The 18,315-nt window shown below is 34.1% G+C and overlaps 2 protein-coding genes across 4 annotated transcripts; both read left to right on the top strand.

Moving 5' to 3' along the window:
- Nucleotides 1-10,031: 10,031 nt before the first annotated feature.
- LOC145608026 (70 kDa peptidyl-prolyl isomerase-like) lies at nucleotides 10,032-14,212 on the top strand. 3 transcript variants are annotated; one of them, XM_081663630.1, is made up of 12 exons: nucleotides 10,032-10,252; nucleotides 10,874-10,960; nucleotides 11,051-11,311; nucleotides 11,537-11,611; nucleotides 11,703-11,783; nucleotides 11,884-12,072; nucleotides 12,163-12,249; nucleotides 12,337-12,503; nucleotides 12,812-12,934; nucleotides 13,048-13,194; nucleotides 13,706-13,833; nucleotides 13,956-14,212. In XM_081663630.1, exons 1-12 carry the CDS (start codon nucleotides 10,087-10,089, stop codon nucleotides 14,053-14,055), a joined length of 1,611 nt encoding a protein of 536 aa, XP_081519756.1. In that variant the 5' UTR covers nucleotides 10,032-10,086; the 3' UTR covers nucleotides 14,056-14,212. The 3 variants fall into 3 exon arrangements, with proteins under 3 accessions (XP_081519756.1, XP_081519755.1, XP_081519757.1); XM_081663629.1 differs by having other exon boundaries at nucleotides 11,676-11,783; XM_081663631.1 differs by lacking the exon at nucleotides 11,537-11,611 and having other exon boundaries at nucleotides 11,676-11,783.
- A 2,571-nt stretch (nucleotides 14,213-16,783) lies between these two features.
- On the top strand, nucleotides 16,784-17,611 carry LOC145609590 (uncharacterized). Its single transcript, XM_081665042.1, has one exon. The coding sequence runs from the start codon at nucleotides 16,784-16,786 to the stop codon at nucleotides 17,609-17,611; it is 828 nt and encodes a 275-aa protein (XP_081521168.1).
- Nucleotides 17,612-18,315: the final 704 nt, after the last annotated feature.

Raw genomic sequence — 18,315 nt, 5'->3', positions numbered from 1 at the left:
CGCACGCCCCCCAAGTTTTACACAACGACCTTTGCAATTCGTGTACCCGAATCAAAGGTTGGAATTGCTCAAGAACTGTTCAGATCTCAAAGGGTAGGTTTGTGTTTTTGTGTTTAGGGTATTTTCAATAAGGAAATTAACGTATATTGATTTTGGGGTATGAGGGTATTTATATGAATATAATGGAGTAAAGAACAAGCCAAGAAATTAGGTCTTTTAGCCCACGCAAGCCCACCGCCCAAAAGCAAACTGATCGACCGAGCTCTCGCTCGCAGTCGAGCGAGCTATCGCTCGGCCTAGCAGAGAGCAACTACGGCAGCGAGCTAGCGTGCGAGCTATCGCTCGAGCTCTCGCTCGCCCCTGTCGCAAGCACATGGCCAGCGAGCTATAGCTCTCTCGTATCCGAGCTATAGCTCGGCCTTGCAGCGACCACGAGCAGCAGCGAGCTATAGCTCTCTATTACCCGAGCTATAGCTCGGCCTTGCCAAAGCTATCTATCCTTGCTAGAGCTATAGCTCCTTCGCTAGATCTTTAGCTTGCACATATCACTCCCTCGTTAACTCCTCGTACACTCACTTGGTAAATCTCCGATTTGCATTACTAGAATCGCAATTACTCCAACAAAAACATTTTAAGACAAACAAATAGTTTTTTAGTAGCTAAAAGCAAAATTAATAAACCCCAAATGCTTATCAAAGCATTTGATTGACGATTCCAAATTAAAACCTCTTGCTAATTAATTAAGGGTGGTCATTAGTTTAGTTATAGACTAATTAAGGTAATATTGTTAGTAATTAGTGGGGAATTGCATGCATGTGAGCTTGGGGTACATGTGTATAAAACCAATTAAAATGGCCATCCAAGCGGGTTTTGATATAGTATATAAATCGATCTTGGATTTCCCATCAACAAGCTAAGACTATATCATATATATCTTGATTTGTTTATTTGTGGTGATTTTCAATCCTTAAATATTTCTTAGTTTGATCATGGGTGTTACACTATAACAATACAACACTTACATACTATAATTTGATGTTCCCATGTCATGATAGCATTTAAAGATCTTCTACACAATAATAAGGAAATTTTGAGAATTACCACCTTCTGTTATGTCCATTTTAGCAATTACCACCTTCTATTTTTTTTTTTTGAAAATTACCACCTTCTACTTTCAAAAAATCAAAAGTTACCACCTTCTTGTTACCCAACTACCACATGACGTCATTTTGGGCTCATTCTTTCCCTTTCCCCCCTATTTCCCTCACATTTCTCATTCCTAACTCGATTCTCATCCCCCCTTTCACTTTTTTTCCCCCAAACAATAAAAAACACTTCAATTCACTCCTCCAAATTAAAATTGACGAACAATTATTGGTGGTTTAGGGGACAAAAAGTGAAAGGGGAGATGAGAATCCAAATAAGAATGAGAAATATGAGAGAAATAGGGAGGAAAGGGAAAGAATGGACCCAAAATGACGTCACGTGGTAGTTGGGGGGCAAGGAGGTGGTAACTTTTGATGTTTTTGAAAATAGAAGGTGGTAATTTTCAAAAAAAAAAAAAAATAGAAGGTGGTAATTGTTAAAATGGACATAACATAAGGCGGTAATTGTCAAATTTTCCCAATAATAATGGATAATGTTCAAGAAATTAAAAAAAATCTGATGTAAACAACACAAAATTATTTTTAAAAAGTCAAAATCAATAATTTAAATAATTGTCTAGATTAATAGCTATTAAAACAACATAAGCCCCACGAGAATGACATCATCTACCATCTTCAATAGAACTCCATCTATTTGAGCATTTCATTGAATTTATATGGAGCAAAAACAACAACAATAGTACTCACTATTTTAACTTTCTTTTTTTATTTAATGAATTTTATGAGTCAGATTTTCCTAAGAATTATCCCCTTCTCTTTTGACACCTAGCTAGCACCATATATGACGTATATATTATTGCTTGAATTTGAAAATCTATTTGAGATATCTCAATCACAGAGATTTCACAATCATTGGATACCAACTTATTGCAAGCTCAATGAATGTTTCTAATTTATTTTTTTATTTTTTTGAAAAAAAACAAGGGTAGGTTATCCACAAGTATGTATTCTCAAGCCCTAAAGAGCTACATGTTGTACGTGTGTAGTACTTTATAAGATGCTAATGGTAGATGTTTTTTTTAATCAAACATTAAAACACAAATTAGTTTGTGAATATGTTACCTATATTAATATATCATCAATTCATCATATAGTGTTTTCTCCAACCTACAGTATAGTGTCTATTTGGACAATTATAATTTGCGAGAATTTAAGAAAATGGATTGAAAGTAAATTCATTGATTACAATTAATGATAATATTATTAATAAGGAATTTTTTTTTTTTTTTAAAAATAATCTTTTATTTTAAGAAAATGAATTTGAGGCCTTACCTAAATAAATGTGATACCAATACCTGGAACAGAATTAATGATGAAATATAAGTAGTAGTATTACAAGATGCGATTAAGTTTTTATATATAAGGGGTGGAGTATAGTCTAAGATCGGACATAATATAATGTAACACTATTATGTCTTCTTCACTTTATTTAAAGTATTATAATTTGAATTTTTTTAAACTTTGATATAGCTTGGTTTGAATAGTTATCTTCAAAATTTTTGTTTGATCTGATCCTAATTTTTTAGGGTTGGTCTGAATTTTTTTGATATGATTTGTTCTATTTTTAGCATGAATACATGATGATAAGAATAAGGTAAAGAGAGCACATTATTAATTCTGAACAAGATATGATAAGTATAATATTGGTTATATTATTATATATAAGAATAATACTACAATGAGTACAATAATGTAAGATATCAATCAACTAGTTATATTTCATGTACTTTATTATAATAATCAATTTGGCCAAATTGTAAGATGGAAACCAGCAATGAATTCCAAGAGAGGAATATAGATGAAGTGTTTCTCTCACAACATTGAACATAATGGTTGAAAATTGCAATTACTTTGCAATGTCACCCAAATAAAACAAGCAAATATCTGTGGAATGATTATGTCATTGGATTTGGAAGCACATCATTAAAATAAACCACCATATTACAATATTACATGAATGCATGTTTCTGTGAAAGAGCAATATAACCAAAACAAACCCTAGTTAAGTTTACGGAACATACACCTGTTTTATAAACTAACAAGTAGTGGAAATCGAGTCATCTAATTAACTATGTACCAAATTAAAAGATAGTGATCATGTTCATGTAGGCTAACTAAGAGGTAAAAAGTACTTATAAGCAGAAGTAGGGAGAAAGATATATGTATAAATATATAGTTCAAGGGGCATAATGTCTAATAAACTACACTTTTCGTTTCGAATTTCATGCTTACCAATGCACAATGTAAACCTTTCATTATTTGTATATATTAGTAATAATTTTAAATAAAATTTGATTTTTTGAAAATATGTATTGATATGATTCTAACAGGTCTCACATTATCATAATATAAATCACATTTCATATGTTGCAACTGAACGTAGATAAAGTATTCATACAATTTGATATATAGTTTAGTAGTTTAAAACATGATGTGATCTGAGGTCACAAGCAAAGTCAGTACATAAAATAAACGACTCAAACTAAGATTTGAAAGAATCGGATGTCACATGACACGTCAACTTTATTAAAAAACACTTTTTAATACTTGTATACAGTAAAGATTTATATGTAATATTAAGGAAATTTTGACAATTACCACCTTCTGTTATGTCCATTTTAGCAATTATCACCTTCTATTTTTTTTTTTTTTTTGAAAATTACCACCTTCTATTTTCAAAAACATCAAAAGTTACCACCTTCTTGCCCCTCAACTACCACGTGACGTCATTTTGGGCCCATTCTTTCCTTTTTCTCCCTATTTCCTTCACATTTCTCATTCCTATTTGGATTCTCATCTCCCCTTTCACTTTTTTTCCCCCAAACCACCAATAATTGTTCGACAATTTTGATTTGGAGGAGTGAATTGAAGTGTTTTTGATTGTTTGGGGGAAAAAAGTGAGAGGGGGGATGAGAATCGAGTTAAGAATGAGCAATGTGAAGGAAATAGGGAGGAAAGGGAAAGAATGAGCCCAAAATGACGTCATGTGGTAGTTGGGAGACAAGAAGGTGGTAACTTTTGATGTTTTTGAAAATAGAAGATGGTAATTTTCAAAAAAAAAAAAATAGAAGGTGGTAATTGCTAAAATGGACATAACAGAAGGTGGTAATTGTCAAAATTTAAAGTAATACGTAATATATAGCTAGTACATCTGTGTAGGCTAATTAAGATTTATATAGGTTACCAAATAATCATTTAGTGACGACCCTCTAGGCTAATTAAGAGTTAGAAATGTACATATGAAAAGTGGGGAAAAAGAAATATTATTCTATAGTGTAAGAAGGGCCATACATGCATGCAAGTATAACATATATAAGTTGATGATGAATAACAACAAATTGACTCTAGCTACCACAAAAGACATCATGCTATTCATGCATGTATGATTATATTAATGGAAATATATTAATGGTTTAGAGTTTCTTCCCCTAATCAATTTGCTCATTTATATGACATTGTACATTTTCGTGGCCTATGAGTGTACTAGATTGTTTACTTATCAGAATTATTAGGCTTTTATATTGTAAAAGTACTAATTAATGTTTTCTTCTCAAAGCTAAGAAAGTAACACGCTAATTATAACTTTTCCATTTTAAAAGTAGTTGCACCTTGCACCCTTTGCGCTCTTGAAAGTATCTTATTCTTATATATTGAGATTTTTTTAACCAGATCAGATCTCACATGAGTATATTCTTTCTTCTTACAACTTTACGTAACAGTGAAAATTAATGGTTAAAGTTTTTATAATAAAAATATAGCTAGCAACTATTTTGAAAAGGAGAAATATATTCTATTTAATTTGTATCTATGTATGAACTTGAAATTTATGAGATTCACATGGATTATATATATGATATGCAATATCTACCCTAAACAAAAGAGTAGGTTTCAATTATGCAATATCTTCAAAAGAAATACAACCAAATGCACTAAAATACAACCAATCTTGCAAAAATACAACCTTGATTCCTTGATCTAAATACCGTACCCTAAACTCCTAACCCTATAGAAAATCAAATTTATTTCTATTTTAGCCTTGTTGAGATCATAAATAGAGCACTTTTAAAAAAAGTTGAATAATGTTCATAATTAACACACTATCCACATGCATCTTTAATGCACTGGAAATCACTATGGCTATTGCTAATTGACTTTTAACATCATCAATTCATCATCTAGCAACTTCGATTCTCCACATATATTTACTTTCGGTAACGTACATACACAATGTTATAAACGAAGTGAATTTTGTTTTAGAACAAGGGCCATAACCTCTATTTGAATACTTTCTCAGTTTCAAATTAACATTCGATTATACTTAAAATTTAAACCTACCGCACATACCCGTGTTTGTGATTTGTAGATAAGAAAAAATAAAGTCATGTAAATTTTGTTGGATTATACTAAATATACATTTACAAAATATCAACTTTTAAAAATTTAACAATGAATTAATTAGCTATTAATTCTTAAATAAAGTGTTACTTTAACTAGTGCGAAAATGAACATATACACTCGTAATTAATTTCTTAATTTAGGCAATATATAAGGATGTGTTCTATTTACCTAATTTTTACTTATTAATTATATGAACTAATCTGATCTTATTTGAACTTTTTTGAACTTACCTAAACTAATGTGAACTTATTAGACCATAATAAAACTTATTTTAGTTGTAATTTGAAATTGGTTAACCCTTATCATAACTTATTTTTTCTATATAAAACTCATTAGATCTGAAATAAGTGAAAATAAGGTGAACAACTCCCACTATTCCATATTATAGTGTCTATTTATTTTTGCACGATTTTGAAGACATACATATCTTTGACAATCAATATTTCTTAAACTATATATATCTTACCTTGACCAATCCATCATTGATCTTTTACTCAATATCTGTCTTAAATTCTTAATTTAACCATTTTATTTTGTATACACATTATTTTTTTCATAACTCGGTCTTCTAAAAGCAAGCTAAGAGTTTACAATAACCGAGTTAAACTTTCATAAACAAATGGAAAACGACCTAATGCACTAAAAAAACAATCTACCTTGCAAAAGACATCCATCCTAGCTAATAAAACGCCTAATCTTAAAGAAGATCAAATTTATTTCTATTCTAGATTTCTTGAGATAAATAGTGATAATTATAGCATTTCCTAGCACTTTAGAAAAAAGATAACAAATGTTTATAATTCACCTACTATCCAAATGCATCATTTTTATGCACTGGAAATCACTATAGCTAGAGCCAATTGACTTTAACATCATCTAGCAACATCGATTCTCCACATAAATGTACTTTTACTACCATATTATATAATTTATTATATGCTTTTTGAACAAATTTTATGTGCTTTTGTTTTCTAATCTTAACTTGGTAAACTGCTTAGTGATAGTAATTGGTCATTTAGTTTGTCCTATTATTAGGAGACACTCAACAAATCCCAATTTTCCACAACATTTTGCGTCAGCCACCACTATCTTAGATAATTTTAATATGGTCATTTTTATTTATGGATTTACTAGTGTTTGCTTTTTAATAAAATAAAGCTTGGATTTGCTCTTAATACTAAAATAAAGTTTTTATTTTCCTTGAAATGAAACTTAATAAACTTTTCGGTGAGTTGACTTTTTGTGGAAATTGTATTTCTTTTTCCTAGTAGAGAACTATCCGTTTTATATGAAATTTTAGCATGTATTGGGAAACTTTGATCATATATTTCCAAGTTGAATAAAATCGAGAGCGTAAAGACGTCGCTATTGAATATAAATTATTCTTCGAATATACTTATCTGAACTTTTTAATTGAAATAGAAAAAGTTGTGACTTTCAAAAAAGGAAAATGAAAGATAATTTGAGAAAGAATAAATCCATTTATAATTTTTTTTTTTTGAGGAAATAAATCAATTTATATCATACAAAACAAGTTTACAAATTCACCTTTTCTTGAGGCTTTAATTAAACTCCAAACTACAAACCTCTGGCCGCCCACAATTAAATGTATCACCTTGCTTTCATTTGGTTCATCTCTACATATAAGGTAAGAATTATTTCTTCGATGACCTATTTGGAAAGGTAGGAAAACCTTAGAAGTTATAACCTAATATCTTGTCTTAATTTAAAAAGTTACAAATTAAATTTCAGCTAGGCAAAATCAAATTAGGTCAGAACAAACTAAGGCCCTGTTTTCTTCACCTTATTTTTGCTGAATTGAAATTATTTTTACTGAAACAAAATTATATTTGCTGAACTTAAATTATTTTTACTGAACTTCAATTAATTTTACTGAATTGAAATTATTTTTGCTGAACTGAAATTATTTTTACTGATTTTCTATTATAATTCTTCTTTAAGAAAACTGAATTTTATTGAACTGAACTTATTTTTACTAAACTGAAATTAATTTTAATGAAATGAACTTAATTTTACTGAAATGAACTTAATTTTACTGAACTGAATTTTTTTTTACTTAATATTATTTATTTAAGGTGAAGGGAACAGGGCCTAAAATGACTCAAACCACATCAAATTATAAATGATATTCTCCAATTGCATTTACAAAATTATTTATATTCTTATTAAATAAAAGTTATATAAACTAGACATTTAGAAATTACAATATTGAAAGGAGTCTTTCAAGATCAAATAAGACTAACGCACTCCTACTTGAAGTCTTTTTAAGTGATCTGTAAATGGGCCGGAACAATTGCACTAAACTGGCTAAACAATGACCCGGTGTTCTTGAGTTTGAGGTCCAACAACCTTTTTACTTCTTGATGGGCCTCTTATAAACCAAGTGTTGTAATAGCTATTTGTCATTAGGGTGAAAAAGAATTGTTTTAGGACCAAATTACATTATACTTCCTCTGTTCTTTTTTACTTGACCTGTTTCTTTAATCACGCTTGTCAATGCAAAACTTTAACGATCAATAACTTTAATTCTACATAAGTAAAAATTATAAAAGTTAAATATTATGATAGTACTTATTGAGATGAATTCAAAAAGTTCCTACATGAACATGTTTTTCCTCACATATTTTTCACAAAAGACGGTCAAAGGAGGGGTGATGAGTAGTGTAAAAGTCAAAGCGGGTCAAGTAAAAAAGAACGGAGGAAGTATGACCTTAGGAAGCATCCTTAACTCAATATCCAAAACTCGGGGATTATAACTTTCAATTTTAGACAATTTTTTTTGAGGAGCCCCCCATTTATCTCCTCGATAAACATAAGATGTTTATCGGATGGCACTTCCGTAAATATTTGCAAAAGAACATGTGATAGATCAGTTGGAAATTGCTAGATTGCTTACATGTGGATAAAGTAAACACATGTGTCAGATAAAAAGTGGAATGTAAGTCTTAACGGCAGTTAAGCCTCTTTTAATAGACGTTTGATCCATTTTAACCATAGGTAGTTGCAAGCTGCACGTGACCACCTTCTTTTTTCTTTTTTTTGAATGTTTTGCTCAACAATCAGAGAGAGGGGATGAAGATAAGCAAAATCGACAAAAACTTGGAGTAAGTTTTACAAATCATATCTACCCACAACCATGCACCGCCCCAGTAGCCGCTTCCTCAGCCGTTGAAGCCACCAGTCGATACCCACTCCAATCGATGTCGTCTGATGGCCCACCACTCCAATTGTTGCCGCCTGAAGTTGCTAAACCAGCGCCACTACCGTCTTCGACACCGCAAAGCGACTTGCCCATCACCACCGTCTTAAAAACCGTAAATCTAAAACCTTAAATCTCCTTCCAGCCGCCACCGTCTTCGTCACCACCATCTTAAAGAATTTTGCTGTCTCCTTCCCCTTCAAAATCGAACAGTTTACCTTGGGTTACTTGTTGGTCAACAGAAGGTTGAGTTTACCTGAGTTACATTTTGGTTAACAGAAGGTAACTAGAGTCAAATTTTCCAACATAACGGCTGTTAACACTTCCCCCGCTCAATTTACTTGTATACCCTTACTCAGAGACGCAAAATGACGCAAATACCCCCGGATAAACACTTCAAGTTTATCGAGGGGATAAACTTGAATTTCCTCATTTTTTTTCCAGGCCTGAAAAAGAGAGGTTGGGTTGCTATCTATGGACTCCGTCACACCCCTAGACTTCTGGAGGCCATTAGGTGGTTGGAACAATCCACTTTTTTACCTTTAAATTATCAATTTGATTGTTACCCACTTACACCTCCTTTCATTGACTCAAGATCATCACGAGCCATTATCCCAAGATGTTTTGACACTATATCTCAAAACCTTCAAAATTGGTCTAATTCTGTGTTATAGACTTCAAATTTGGCTTTTGAAAATCATTTATTAACCTAGCAAAATTTTGCATCGAGGTGCCTTGGGGGGGGGGGGGGTGGTTCAAACGCCCAAAGAAACATGGGAGGCCTACCTATTTGGTGCCTGGAACAAACTCATTCATGATTCAATTTGGTCCAACAACCTTCGTTATCATGTCTTGAGATGCCTTAGCTTGACCTTGCGTTTATTATATATGCTTACGATCATGAATATATACATCCTCCATTTCAATTAATTGCAAGTTTGCAACATATTTACAATTATTTCACAGACTGTACATAATGAGAAGTTTAACATATTACTACTTCTGCATGCACATGGACTGATGGACATGGTATCTCTACTCGGTTTTTCTACTAAGCGCAAACTTGTCAAAAGTTTATCATATCAATGGATCAATCCCAAACCCAAAGCAAGCCCAAACCCAAACTCGAGCCCACTTTGAGGCCCAAACTTAAGACATTTTATGATAATAAAACTTGGAACGGCGTCGTTTAATAAATACAAAGATTTATTGCTTTATTTTATTTCAATCTTTGTTGAAACAAAAAATCCAAAGGAGGGAAACAAACGGCTTATCTCCTTGTCCTTCTCAGTTTCAACAAACATGGAGGAGGACTCCCTCCCAACCATTTCTAACCCACAAACTCATGACCAACAACCTCCAAATTCTCCGTCATCGGAGAAAGAAATCGGAAACAATGGACTTACCAAGAGAATTTTACGTCATGGAAACTCTTGGCAAACACCATGTCCCGGTGATGAAGTTGAAGGTAATCCTTGACAAACTATCTTTTAATTTTTATTTTTAGACTTTTAGTTAAAAAAATAATTTAATTTCACCTTGTTGAATTGATTTTCTAGTGTGATACACTTATATATTAATATATTATGCCTTTACACTAACTAGCTAGCCAGATTAATGGTACATGTATTGTGTTATTTTGCTCTTACATGTAGAGTTCATTATTTATTCTTCATCAACTTCCAAAATTATTTGTCAAAAAAAAAAAAAAAAAAAAAAAAAAAAAACTTCCAAAATTAATCACAAAATAAGGTAAATGAAAATAAACTAGAAAAAATTGATCGACTTTTATGTGATTACATGTTTTCAATTAGTTAGTCATCACTCGAACAATTATGTTATTCTTAGGGGGAAAAAAAAATTATTGTCACGTAAGAAAAAATAGTTTACGATTAGATATATATATCTATGTACATACTTAGCTAAATTATATGAATGAAGAGATCGATTTTATCATTATTAATTGTCGTTCTGTAAAATCATTTCATATTCAAAATTAAACTTAAGAGAGCGATAAGTAGTTATAACTACTTGTACGAATTATATGTATGTCTATATGTTTTATTACATTGTTAAGTGTGTTGAACAGTTCATTACAATGGGCACGTTGAGAATGGTTCTTCATTGGGATCAAGTCATGAAAAAGGCGCTCCTTTCAAGTTCAAATTAGGACAAGGTGTGCTCTATTTATTAATTTTCAGATGTAAAAGCATTCAATTTGCTCTCGAATGAAAAGAGTTATGATATGAGGATATGGATTATACAGGTGAGGTTATAAAAGGCTTAGATGAAGGGGTGGTCACAATGAAGAAAGGCGAAAAGGCCGTTTTCAAGGTACCACCACACTTAGCCTATGGAGAGGTCGGTTTTCCACCTCTCATTCCGCCTCATTCAACCGTTATCTTTGATGTTGAGATGATATCTTGGAGCACCATAAGGGATATTACAGGAGATGGAGGTGTACTAAAGAAGATCATAACCGAAGGAGATGGATGGGCGACTCCTAAAGATGGTGACGAGGTTTCAGGTGATCATAACGCGATAGAAATGTTTTTTGTGCACAAGTTTTGTTAGTCTAGAACTTCATGTCAACCAATGCTACACATGTTTACAAAAAATAGTTGGATGTTTCAAAATAACAGGTCACTTTTTAAATTAAGTTAAAGTTTATTTGACGTGTATGTACCTAAAAAATGCTCTTGTAACATTGATTTATTACTCAAATTAAGTTGTTCTCTCCTTGTATTGTTAGTCAAGTATGAAGCAAAGCTTGAAAATGGCACGGTACATTCTAACTCCGAGGGTGTGCAATTTCATGTAGGCGATGGTAAGTTCAATCAGACACATACAGTTCATTAATTAGAACTTTCTCTGAATCATAATTTCAATAGATTTCGTTACGAAGATTATGTTCGCAGGGGAGTTATGTCCTGCCATCCATAAAGCAGTGAAGACAATGAGAAGGAACGAAAAAGCAGAGCTCTCTGTTAGGTTCTCTTGTAAGTTATCTTCGAACAACATATTTTCCTATGGTAATGTATTTATGTAATGGTTAAGTATTCGACAAGATCATACACCAACTTTAAGATAGATTTATAGATGGCTTTGAAGTAGAATTTGGACGCGAAGAAGCCATAACAAGCACCCGAAGTTCCAACATAACAATCCTTCTTGAGCTGTTATCTTGGAGAAGTGTTGTGGATGTCCTAGGGGACAAAAAGATCCTAAAGAAGGTTATTTCTGCTGGTGAAGGCTTTGTATATCCGAATGAGGGTTCTTTGGTAAAAGGTGCTGAACTATTCGAGTATTTTGCATCCTTTGATTACTATGATTAGGACTTACAGTCTGAATTCTTAAGCTTAATTGGCGATTTCACAGTGATATATGTTGGCAAGCGAGAAGATGGAGAAATTTTCGAGCAAAAGGGGTCTAACGAAGAGCCATTCGAGTATATGTGCTTAGAAGGTACATTGTACATACATGTATTGATGTATACATCACTATTTGTCTTCTAAGACTTGATGCTAATTTGCTTGTCTTATTTTCTAACAGATCAAGTTGATGAGAGCTTAGACAAAGCAATAATGACTATGAAAAAGGGAGAAAAGTCACAAGTTTTCGTGTTTTCTGATCATATGCAAGGAAGTCCTGAACCAACAGATACAGTTTTTGCTAATCCAAAAGTTATATATGAGGTTGAGCTCCTTGATTTCACCAAGGTAAAAACGCGTACTTGCTATATTTTAGTCCTAGGTAACTTCAAGTAGTGTGGTGACCTATGTTACTCGGACTCTTCATTTCACAGCAAGGATCCATGTCAGATTTTTAACACTCGTATCTGTTAGAAATTGGGGACGATCACAAACTTAGTCACATGGATATCTTCAAAATAGCCGAGTCTACCACTTGGTCACATATTGTTGTCTAGCACAAACATGGAAAAACCTCAAACACTTCAATGTAAAATGAAAAGTCCAAATAATACGAAGTATACATTATACTGTATTAAGGTAGGGAAGTTTTGCAGGATAAACCTGTCTGGAAGATGGACAAGCAGGAGAAGATCGAAGCGTGTGAGAAGAAGAAGCAAGAGGGAAATGCATTGTTCAAAGCAGGGAAGTTCTGGCTTGCTTCCAAGAAATATGAAAAGGCAAGAAATCTGACTAATCCAGTGACTAATACAAGTATTATTTAGTTAACAACTTAATTAGTTTTCTGATTAGGAAATTTACTTAAGTAATCTGGTGTACACTTTGTGTGCAGGCTGTAAAATGTATTGAATTCAACCACAATTTCTCAGACGAGGAGAAGCAACAAACAAAGGCGCTACTATCATCTTGCAATCTAAATAATGCAGCCTGTAAACTTAAATTGGAGGACTATGTTGGAGCTGCAACACTATGCACTAAGGTCTGTTCTACTTCTAACCCTTTTTTTTACTAATCAATCTTGTGTGGAGCTGATCATGGCTCGGATCACACCCAAAAACTCGGCCTAAACCCGGTAAAATCAAGCCATGTTACATAGGTGTAAGTCCTATAAGGCTAAAACTAGTCTTAAAACTTCAAAAAGCATCTATTTGGGCTAGGAATTGAGAGCCTAAATGCCCATTTTAACGACCCACATGTATTATTTAACTTTAGCATTGATTTTGCATAAAAGTAGGAAAAAAGACAGTATAAGACCCTTTTCACGAGGAAAACTCTTAATGTGTCAACAAGAATAATGCGATGGGATACAATTTGTTTCCCTCTTCCGTACTCTAAGTCTTGTAATCTTGTATGCCTATTTAAAGGCGAATTTCATTTACGAAAATCATTCAACATTCTACAACTTTTACTAGTTTTAGACTCTTAGGTTTGACATATTTAGACTATTGAAATTAATTCTAACTAATCAATATTTGGGTATGTTGTGGTAGGTTTTAGAGATTGATCAAGTAAACACAAAGGCCTTATTTAGAAGAGCACAAGCATATTTGCAAACTTCTGATTTAGACAAAGCTGAAGCTGATAGCAGAAGAGCTTTGACAATTGATCCAAATAATAGGTACTTAGCTTGTCTTATATAAATTAATTACTTCCAAACCTCATTATTACACACTAATCATATATATTTTCTTGTACCAAAAATTGACATTTTCTTACTTAATTACTTTATTGGGTTAACAGGGACATCAAGCTTGTGTATCAGATGATTAAGACTAAACAAAAGGAGCATGCTTTGTACCAAGCTCAATTGTTTGGTACAATGATTTCAAAAATGGCTTAAATTTGTTTATTTGTAACTAAAATTATTGTTGTTATATCTTAATGATCTTTTTTTTTTTGACGGGTACATCTTAATGATCTTATCAAAGAATGTCATACAGTAACATTTATTACATGAATGGTGTGTGGTGTCATCGATGAAAATGATTTAAAACGTATGCTCTTCTCTGAATGATTAATCATTTCGTACTTTTAATAATTTTACACACGTATAATTGAGGTAACCGGAAAGGGAAATATATCAAGCCAGTTAAATCCTCGATGATATGTTACAGGTGTTACGTTGGTGTGTTACTCCACCTAATACCAATTGATTTTACGAAAGAATCTTACATTATTGGGGCTTTTTCTCTCTGGTGTGGGCTTGTACTCAGTCTGGCCCAACGATGTTGATTTGGAGCCAACTAACAGAACCTTAGTCTGTTGAAGAAAATAGTGCTCATTAAAAACGGTGGGAGAGTACAAAAGAAGGATAAATATGTCAAATTTGAAGCATCACTCCACATTACTAGACCAAGATTAAGTGAACAACCCAAAACCACTAATTAGATTAAGAAAATTGACACTTTGAATAATCAAAAGTGGAATCTATTTTTTATAAATTAATCATGCTGATATAATATGATGCCATAAAATTCTAGATGTCAATTTTGAAAAGGATTGGGAAAGAACTCTACAATAGTCAAAATAATGGTATTTTTCTAATTCCTCCACCTGTACATAAAAATATTCTTTTTTTATGTGTGTAAATACATAACTTTGTATTTTACAATATTAATAACTTTAATTATTAAAATAAAAAAAATTAAAAATATATATGACGAGCGAATCTAACAAGACTCGAATTTATAATTATAAATCATCAAACATAGTAAAAGACGAATGTGATTTTATAACTTAATTAATATCTTTAATCATCAAAAAGTAAAAAAATAATTTTAAAAAAAATATTAAAAATAAATACTTAATGAATTTAATAAGACCCGGACATTTTATTTCACCTAATGTAGTAAAAGAACAATATTAAATAGTGTAACAAAGTGTTTGTTCTAAAAAAACAAAATTATATAATCTAAAAAAAAAAACAAAAACTTTTGTATACACCCATTTTACACTAATATTATTGTACATCGAGCAGTATAAGGATAACTTTTACCTAATTTTAGGGTAACTTTTTCTCTTTTTTTGGGTAACTTTAAATCATAATACAATTTTTATATAAATAGACAACAAGAAAAGTTTTATAATGGTAATTTAATTACATTCAATCACTAATAATTGATTTTTAGTCATTTAAAATGTGATTTTTACTAATAATTTTTATTTGTATTGGATTACTTTTATGCATATTAGGGTAACTATTATTCATTTCAGGGGTAACTTTTGATCACTTTAGTCTATCTTTATAATGGATGTACAATAATTATTGTACACCCGATTTTTTTAAAAGTTTGTGAAAACAAAAAAAACGGAAGAATTATTTTGTCCTAAGAAAATTTTCTACATCCAACAATAGTGTTTGTATGGGATGATATCTGGGCATGACCAGATCGCAAGGAGATGCTGATATGTTGCAGAAAGAGGACATGTCGGCCTGCCGCAATTTAACACGTGGCAACAGAAACTCGACACTTGGCACAAAAGGTTGTGCATGGGTGAAAGCCACCTGTCAAGGTAGATTACTATAAATAAGTAGGTAAGACCTCATTAATGAGGACATTAATTTTCACTCGCTCTCTAATCTCTCTCTACTTTATCTCTCTTACTTATCTTCTCTTCTCAAACACCTTCTGACTTTATCATCGGAGTGGTTATCCCCGGATCACCCCGGGGTTAGCTAACTTCTTCTCATTGTGTAGGTTCTCAGCTTGCCGATAGGGGTATCAGAATCTCAGGTCCGAGTTCCTGGAAGAGTTGGGATCAGACAGAAACAATTTGGCGCTAGAAGGAGGGGGCAATTGATCACTTCTATCGCCTAAGAACCTCACACAAAATATATATATACAACAACAATAATCATGGCCGGAAACAATTTTAACAATGGAATACCAGTAGGACAACCCCAGGTGGAGATAGTAGACGAAACCCATACCCTAGAGGGTAATCAGTTTCATATGCCGATAACCCCCCCTGCAGGAGGAGGGGAGGCAGAGGATCCTATGGCGGCATTTACTCCAGATGAATTGGAAACAGCCGCAAGGGTGATGAGTGCAATGAGTAAGAAGAGAAAGGAGGTTGAGGCGGCACGGGCTGAAAGAGAAGCTGCCCAGGCCGATAGAGGAACATCGCACCGTCACCAGGAGGAACAACACAATCAGCTGGAGAACTCGTCAAGGAGACCCCGATATGAGTCGTCAGTAAGGACGCATACAACATCACGGCAGGATGAGCAATCCTCGAGTCGTGTTGTGAGTACCAGAACTCAGCAGCAAAGAAGCTCGCAAGTAGTAGGTCAAGCAGTACGCACGGTAGTGCAGTTAAGGGCATCCCCATTTGCCCAACACATCTTAGATCAACCAATGGAGAAGGTGAAAATGCCGACTTGTAGATATGATGGAAGAGGGGATCCGGCAAGATTCATAACGTCTTATGAGGGACACATGATGCTGTACACAAACTCAGATGCAGTTTGGTGTAAGGTCTTTCCGACAACTTTGATTGGGGCTGCAGCCGATTGGTTTAACAACCTTGAAGTTGGGTCAGTAGATAGCTTTGAAAGACTGACTGAGATGTTTGTAGGGCAATATGTCAGTAATAGCGTGAGGCAGAGAACTTCTGGAGAATTGATGGCCGTGGAGCAGAAACCAGATGAATCTTTGAGGGATTACATCAGGAGATTCAACAATGAAGCAAACACTATTCCGAAGTTACAACAGGAGATAGCCGTGATGGCTTTGATGAATGGGTTAGTTGATTCGGATTTCAAAAGGTATCTTACAAGGAAGAGTCTGCCGACATTGGCGGCAGCGTTCAGCAAAGCTCACGATTACATAAAGAGCGAGGAGCTGTTGAAGACGAGTAGTAGGCATATGGTGGCTGGAAAGGGGCAAAGTCAAAATGAGGGGACCTTGTCTGGAGGGAGCAGGCCGAGAGCTCCTGCCCCAGGAAGGGGAGGAGGAAGTCGGCAAGATACCAGACCGACAAGACTGCCAATGAGATACAGCACTTACACCCCCCTGAATACGCCAAGGGCTGCAATCTTCTCAGTGAATCAGAACAGAGAAGATTGGTCAAGGCCGATTCCCATGAAAGCAAGGTCGAGGGACGTGAAGAAGTACTGTATGTTCCATAGGGATGTGGGGCATTATACAGAAGAATGTACCCAATTGAAGGACAACATTGAGGAGTTGATCAGGAAAGGGCACCTAACACAATACCGGTTTAATACCGGCAGGAGTCTACAGCCAACACAAACAGTTGAGAGGCAGCAGATAGAAGCGAGGCCCGAAAGGACACAGGGGAGGATAGTCCGACAAGGGGATGCAGGAATACCGCCGTTATCTACAGGGAGAGTGGATGTGATAACGGGGGGGGCCGATTCACGGAGGGACGATTAGTGGAGCGAAAAAACATTTAGCGGAGCACCGTCATCTAGTTTGTGCTTTAGATGTAGATAATCGTCCTCGGCCAGCATCAATACCACAAGTTGTATTTACGGAAGAAGATGCACGAGGTGTAGTGTTCCCACATGATGATCCGTTAGTCCTGATAACTAAGATCAATGGGGCTGACATCAAAAGGGTGCTGGTGGATGGAGGTAGTTCAGCGAACGTGTTGTTTATGCAAGCTTTTACCGAAATGAATATAGGAAGGCAATATTTGAAGCCGGTATCATACCCTGTGATCGGTTTTAATGGGTCGACAGTGAGGCCAGAGGGGAGCATTGTGTTGCTTGTAAGGGTTGGTGATGGACCACAAGCGAGGGATGTGATGGCAGAGTTTTTGGTGGTAGGTGTCAAGTCGGCTTATAACGCAATTATCGGCAGACCGATAATTCATGACATGCAGGCTGTTGTATCAACATACCATTTGGCAATAGCCTATGTATCGAACTTGGGAGCTGTGGAAAAGGTGTATGGAGGTCAGGTTATGTCGAAAGCCTGTTATGTAACAGCTTTGAAGAACCCAGTTGGTGATGCCGCAGTTCCATGCAACCCAACAAGGGAAGGTGAACCGACAGTGCAAGATTTGACAATGAAAAACTTTGATGCAAGACCTGAAGAAACACCAAGGTCGTTGCCGGGCGGAGAAACCGTCCAAG

Source organism: Chenopodium album, chromosome 23 (assembly GCF_948465745.1).
Source record: "Chenopodium album chromosome 23, dcCheAlbu1.1, whole genome shotgun sequence".
NCBI lineage: Eukaryota > Viridiplantae > Streptophyta > Magnoliopsida > Caryophyllales > Amaranthaceae > Chenopodium > Chenopodium album.
Note: the sequence above shows the minus strand (reverse complement) of the source record. Positions and strands in the feature narration are given on the sequence as shown.

What these genes read in the sequence shown, in the direction of transcription:
- LOC145608026 (XM_081663629.1), top strand. Translation starts at nt 10,087, where the DNA reads ATGGAGGAGGACTCCCTCCCAACCATTTCTAACCCACAAACTCATGAC. An exon ending in CAAGTTCAAATTAGGACAAG is followed by an intron (nt 10,961 to 11,050) that starts GTGTGCTCTATT and finishes TGGATTATACAG; the next exon opens with GTGAGGTTATAAAAGGCTTA. An exon ending in CGAGTATATGTGCTTAGAAG is followed by an intron (nt 12,250 to 12,336) that starts GTACATTGTACA and finishes ATTTTCTAACAG; the next exon opens with ATCAAGTTGATGAGAGCTTA.
- LOC145609590 (XM_081665042.1), top strand. Translation starts at nt 16,784, where the DNA reads ATGTTTGTAGGGCAATATGTCAGTAATAGCGTGAGGCAGAGAACTTCT.